Source organism: Theropithecus gelada, chromosome 1, assembly GCF_003255815.1.
Source record: "Theropithecus gelada isolate Dixy chromosome 1, Tgel_1.0, whole genome shotgun sequence".
Lineage (NCBI taxonomy): Eukaryota > Metazoa > Chordata > Mammalia > Primates > Cercopithecidae > Theropithecus > Theropithecus gelada.
In genome coordinates, this window is record NC_037668.1 from 23,838,435 (window position 1) to 23,844,044 (window position 5,610).

Below are 5,610 nucleotides of genomic sequence, written 5' to 3' on the forward strand. Positions count from 1 at the left end.
GAGCTGAGATCGTGCCACTGCACTGCATCCTGGGCAACACAGCAAGACAGCAAGACTCCGTCTCAGGAAAAAACAAAACAAAACAAAACAAAAATTCCAATGAATACAGTTACTTGTAGTATTGATGTCTGGCATAGGTCATTCCAATCTTTTTACTATGTGTTATGGTTTTCATAGGTTAGCATATATTCTCATGAATATTTATCTTTGTTTACTGTTGATAATTTTATTATGAAACCAATTTTGGATTTACATAGCGATTTATAGATAGATTTACCTAGCAACTCATAGCTTTGAATGTATTTGTAGAAAAGAAAGAGTATTGAAAATAAATGTAGACATTCTACTCAAGAAACAAGGAAACTTTTTATCTTTTTTTAACCTCAGAATTTAGAAATGATAATAAAATGAAACTAGGTTTGGACCTTTTTCAATAATTCTGACCACCGTTCTGCAAATTCACTCTATAAGAAAAGTAGAGGTTTGGGGCTGAGTTTTGTTTTATTTTTTTTCCCAAAGACTTCTATCTCTGATATCTTAGGGTCTGGGAATTGTTTTTGGTCATAGGGCTCTGAATAAATGTCAGTTGAACAAATGTATAAAAACCAAACAAAGGACTGTTACTTCAATTGCCTTCAGGGTGTCACAACAAACACCAATGAAAAAGAAACAAAAATAAAGACTCAATACAGTAATTAATTCTCCAGTGAACACTTCAGTCCTCTAAGACTACTTCCCTGCGTCCACCAAAACTGCTTTCTAAGCAAACACAAGCAAGGGAATGCCAATGCTCTCAGGCCATGAACTAATGAGAAGCTTCATGCTTGTTCTCAGTCTTTCTTCATACCCAGGGCGAAACTGGCCCACAGACTTCCAGATATGCTCTCTTTATCTGGGTCGGGACGGGGATCCAAGTCCCCTGTGTATTTCTTCCAGACCACTTGTAAAACATGGGTGAAATCTACCTGCCCTTTAGCTCACCACTTCCAGGTCAAGCCCACTCATGGACCACTTTAACAGTGACGGTTGGCTTGACTGGGGAAACTGAGCAAAAGGGAGCATTCTTTAGATTATCTGATAATCTGCATTGCCATTGCTGCTCCTTTTTCAGCAGCACGGAGAGTTGGATTATGGAGGATTGCATGCGGATTATGCAGCTACATCCAGGATGCCGAGTGTCTTCTGATCATGATCAAGAGCAGAGTGAAGAGACACAGGCAGAGGAGCACAGAGAGGTAGAAGTGGGAGACTGGTGGATAGGCACCACAAAGTGACTACCATCACTTCTCACAGATTAGATTATTGACAACCCAAGTATGGATTTGATTTCTCCAAGGTGAAAAGCTACTCAATTTTCTAGCCAGACCACAGATTTGTTTTAAGCCAGGACCCGTTTTCCAGCAGTTAGTGCAATTAGGGAGGTTGGGAGGATGTAGACAAGAGCAGGGAGAAAATTTGGAGCCAGACAGTGGGAGAGACAGAGGGGAAATGAACAACCCCGTGGGAGGCTGTGGCAAAAGGAGGCAGTGGGGCTTCTCTGACAGGGAAGTCGCCAGAGGGAGAGGTTTTTCTGTCTGTGCAGTAAGGGAAGTCAGATGAGAGTACAAGAGGGCGTGGAGAGGGGTACTGATATCTGAATTCTGAGGGCAGGTGTCCTGCCAAGGAATCCTTGCTTTAATAGAGCTTCAATGCTGCTCCTGTTCCTCCTCTTCGAGGGACTCTGCTGTCCCGGGGAAAATACAGCAGGTAAGAAGAGTGCAGGTGGAAAGTTACCTATGGTAGGGCACCAGAGGACTGAGAAGAAGTTCTGGGGAGGTCCTGGGGGAAGGGAGAAGTACTCCTCTAGGATGACCTTGGAGTATGACTTTCAGGCTAGTTCCAGGCAGAGAATTCTTGCCCTCAGTCTCAGTTTTTGTCTCTGATTTTGGGGAAAGGAAGCTGGCCCCAGAGGAAAAGCATACGTGCAAATTGCCTAACTATCTCTCATCTCTAAGTTCCTTTTTTTCCTTTGGCATCACTTTTCCCATTCCTTTACATTCTCTCTACTTGTCATTTCCCTCTCTCTCAGCTCCCCAGGCTCTACAATCCTACCGTCCAGCAGCAGAGGACCCCCTGTCCTTCCGCATGCTCCAAATTTCCTCCTTTGCCAACCACAGCTGGGCACACAGTGAGGGCTCAGGATGGCTGGGTGACCTGCAGACTCATGGCTGGGACACTGTCACGGGCACCATCCGCTTTCTGAAGCCCTGGTCCCATGGAAACTTCAGCAAGCAGGAGCTGCAAAACTTACAGTCACTGTTCCAGTTATACTTCAATGGTTTTGTCCGGATAGTGCAAGCTTCTGCTGGTCAATTTCAGCTTGAATGTAAGTTCGTCCCTCTAAGCTGATAATTTGCCTGGGAACATCAACTATTTTCCAAAGTGGAGATGGTATATAGACTCTGACCATCATTTAAGCTTACTAACTTTGTTCCCCACTCTCTGGCTCCCACTCCCTCCTCTGCTTCACCCTTCACCACCACCCTCACTCCACCATATACACAAAAGGGCCTGCGTGTACATATCTCAACATGAATATACCTTCGTGTCTGGTTCTTTGGAATGATTGTCTCCTCTGGATCTTCTGCCCCTCATTCCTGCTCTCAGACTCAGCCTTTCTCACCCCGCTTTCTACCCTTCTTTATCTTTTGCCTGAGTGTTGACCTGGACTGGCCTGTACCAACCACTTTCACGTGAATTATTTGTGACCAATCTCCTATCTTCCTGATAGACTTCCCATCTACCACTTTCTCATTAGTTATTTCAAAGAATCTTTATTATCTTCACATTTTCTTCCCACAAATTTTCTTCCCCTTTGCCACTAAACTCCAGTCTCCATATGATTTCCCAGCAAATTTTTCTTCCCTTGAATCTCTTTACTCTCTAAATTGTTTGTTTTTCTTCCTTGTCATTCTTTCCATATTGATCTCTCGTCCTTGTCTACTCTCAGACCCCTTCGAGATCCAGATATTAGCTGGCTGTAGAATGAATGCCCCACAAATCTTCTTAAATATGGCATATCAAGGATCAGATTTCCTGAGTTTCCAAGGAATTTCCTGGGAGCCATCTCCAGGAGCAGGGATCCGGGCCCAGAACGTCTGTAAAGTGCTCAATCGCTACCTGGATATTAAGGAAATACTGCAAAGCCTTCTTGGTCACACCTGTCCTCGATTTCTTGCGGGGCTCATGGAAGCAGGGGAGTCAGAACTGAAACGAAAAGGTGAGCCCAACTCTCTCTCTCCCCTCTTGTTCCTAGTACTGTAACTCTCCTATTTGAATTTGCCTCTCATCATCATTTTGAAAGACAAAGTGAGAGACTAGATAATGAGACGTGTGGGTTTAGGACTGTTTCTTAGAAAAGAGAAAGAAGTGATTATTAAATCACTCTTAGTATTACTACTTAGGCACATAAGTGCCTGAGCTCTGGCCTGGGGTGCCCCTCAAAATTCCATTTTTTTCTTATCTTCTTCTGTCTAGTGAAGCCAGAAGCCTGGCTGTCCCGTGGCCCCAGTCCTGGCCCTGGCCGTCTGCAGCTTGTGTGCCATGTTTCAGGATTCTATCCAAAGCCCGTGTGGGTGATGTGGATGCGGGGTGAACAGGAGCAGCGGGGCACTCAGCGAGGGAACATCCTGCCTAATGCTGACGAGACATGGTATCTCCGAGCAACCCTGGATGTGGCGGCTGGGGAGGCAGCTGGCCTGTCCTGTCGGGTGAAACACAGCAGTATAGAGGGCCATGATCTAATCATTCATTGGGGTGAGAAAGAGCTGAGGCTCTGCTGGGAAATAATGAAAATAGCCCTGGGGCTTTTGAGGGTGGGGGCTGAGGAAATGGGTAGGAACGCTAGGCACAAGAAGGGTAAAACTGGGACAATGAAAATAAAGAAGGATAGAGTATGACAGTAGTTAAATTTTAAGAAAATGGAAGTAGGGAATTAGACATACTAACAAAAAAAGGAGGAGGAACTAGTGATTTAGTGGGAGAGCACTGGGAGGAGATCACAGACAAAGGATCAGGAGGAATTGAAATGAGGGCTCTGGAAAACACAGATGAAAACTCTAGGAAGATACCACCCTTGCAAAATGGGAAATCTCAGCTTGGTGGAATAGAGTATTTTAGGGATGATATTCTTATTCTATCCCCAACCAGGTGGATATTCCATCTTTCTCATCCTGATCTGTTTAACTGTGATAGTTAACCTGGTCATATTGGTTGTAGTTCACTCACGGTTAACAAAAGAGAGGTGAGCCTTTTCTTGTTCTTTGTTTCTTCAACCTGTAATCAACTCATTCTTTTTTTCCTCTATCTTCTTTTTTTCTCTCTGCTTTTCCCCTTTATTTCCTTTCTTTGAGATTGATATCCTCCTCTTTTCCCACAGTTCAAATAAGAATGTTCTTTCTTCCCGTGCACCCAGCCCTGTGTTTCCCATGGGAGCCAACACCCAGGACACCAATAATTCAAGACATCACTTCTGCTTGGCACAAGTATCGTGGATCAAAAACAGATTCTTGAAGTGGAAGACACGCCTAAACCAACTCTCGTGACATTTGCTTTACCTTATACATAAAGTCCTTGTCTGCATCTTCTGAAACACCATCCAGGTCCCATAAGGGAAGCATGCTTTAATTTAAACAGTTTCTACTAGCAAAGATACTCATCCCTTTAGGCATACTTTTTTCCTCAACTTCCAGAGATTTTTTTTTTTCCTGCTTTGGCTACATATCCACCATTGTTGATTTTTCAAACTATAATCCAGATACTTCTTTTTCATGGATTCCCATGATCACCCAATTAAGAGCTCTTCTGTACTCTCCAAATTGAACAGATCTTCACAAGCACATTCATTTCTTCCTACTCTGAACAGTGGTTAATTAGGTTTTTGCTTTTTTTTTTTTTTTTAATCTCAGTTGCTTGAAAGTAGGATGTAGGTATTTGTGTCTGTGTTTACGACCAAAAATCTTATCTGAATTCAGGACCAGTTTCATGAGCATGTGATCTGTGCAGACACATGGAATCGTATGCTCTGCAGGAACCCATGCTAGATTCAATGCTCTGCTGTTGTCATCTTGGAATCCTTAGTCATTTTCAAACAAGAGATATTGTATTTTCATTTTTCACTGACACCACAAATTATATAGCTGATTCAGTTTGAATGTAATATTCCTCAATAAATGCGGACTGAATAAATTTGTTGTCAGCTCAAGTGATGTTGTTTTACTCCATTCCGTCTCTGATATCTCTGCATCATTTGACTGTGCTCTTACTAAAACTCTTCCTATCTCCCTTTGTCTCTCACCAGAGGTGAAGGAGGCAGATGAGTGCCTCAATCTGAGTGATTGGGATGTTAATGAATCTTCAGGGATATTTAGGAAAATAATAACATAAGGGCTATCTCCTTTCAAAGTTAGGACAGGTTAGAACTGGCATTCCTACTTCCCTCAGCTTTGTTTATCTATGTGTGTCTTTGTGGATGTGCATATTCATGGGAGAGATTCATATTTTGAGCAATTAGAAAGAGGACATAAGGTTTGAGCCAGAGCTAAGGTAATGAAGCAAAAGAGTAATTGGATG

At 43.0% G+C, this 5,610-nt stretch overlaps 1 protein-coding gene across 8 annotated transcripts; it reads left to right on the plus strand.

Annotated features, from left to right (window-relative positions):
* The first annotated feature begins 781 nt into the window (after positions 1–781).
* CD1E (CD1e molecule) lies at positions 782–5,242 on the plus strand. Of its 8 annotated transcripts, XM_025356228.1 has the most exons (8): positions 1,083–1,235; positions 1,716–1,746; positions 2,069–2,365; positions 2,990–3,259; positions 3,517–3,795; positions 4,189–4,282; positions 4,418–4,579; positions 5,013–5,242. In XM_025356228.1, exons 1-8 carry the CDS (start codon positions 1,131–1,133, stop codon positions 5,032–5,034), a joined length of 1,260 nt encoding a protein of 419 aa, XP_025212013.1. In that variant the 5' UTR covers positions 1,083–1,130; the 3' UTR covers positions 5,035–5,242. The 8 variants fall into 8 exon arrangements, with proteins under 8 accessions (XP_025212029.1, XP_025212038.1, XP_025212020.1 ...); XM_025356244.1 differs by lacking the exon at positions 2,990–3,259 and having other exon boundaries at positions 782–1,746; positions 4,454–5,242; XM_025356253.1 differs by lacking the exon at positions 2,990–3,259 and having other exon boundaries at positions 782–1,746; positions 3,517–3,630; positions 4,454–5,242.
* The last annotated feature ends 368 nt before the right edge of the window (positions 5,243–5,610 follow it).

What these genes read in the sequence shown, in the direction of transcription:
- CD1E (XM_025356228.1), top strand. Translation starts at nt 1,131, where the DNA reads ATGGAGGATTGCATGCGGATTATGCAGCTACATCCAGGATGCCGAGTG. An exon ending in TGATCTAATCATTCATTGGG is followed by an intron (nt 3,796 to 4,188) that starts GTGAGAAAGAGC and finishes ATCCCCAACCAG; the next exon opens with GTGGATATTCCATCTTTCTC. An exon ending in TCACGGTTAACAAAAGAGAG is followed by an intron (nt 4,283 to 4,417) that starts GTGAGCCTTTTC and finishes CTTTTCCCACAG; the next exon opens with TTCAAATAAGAATGTTCTTT.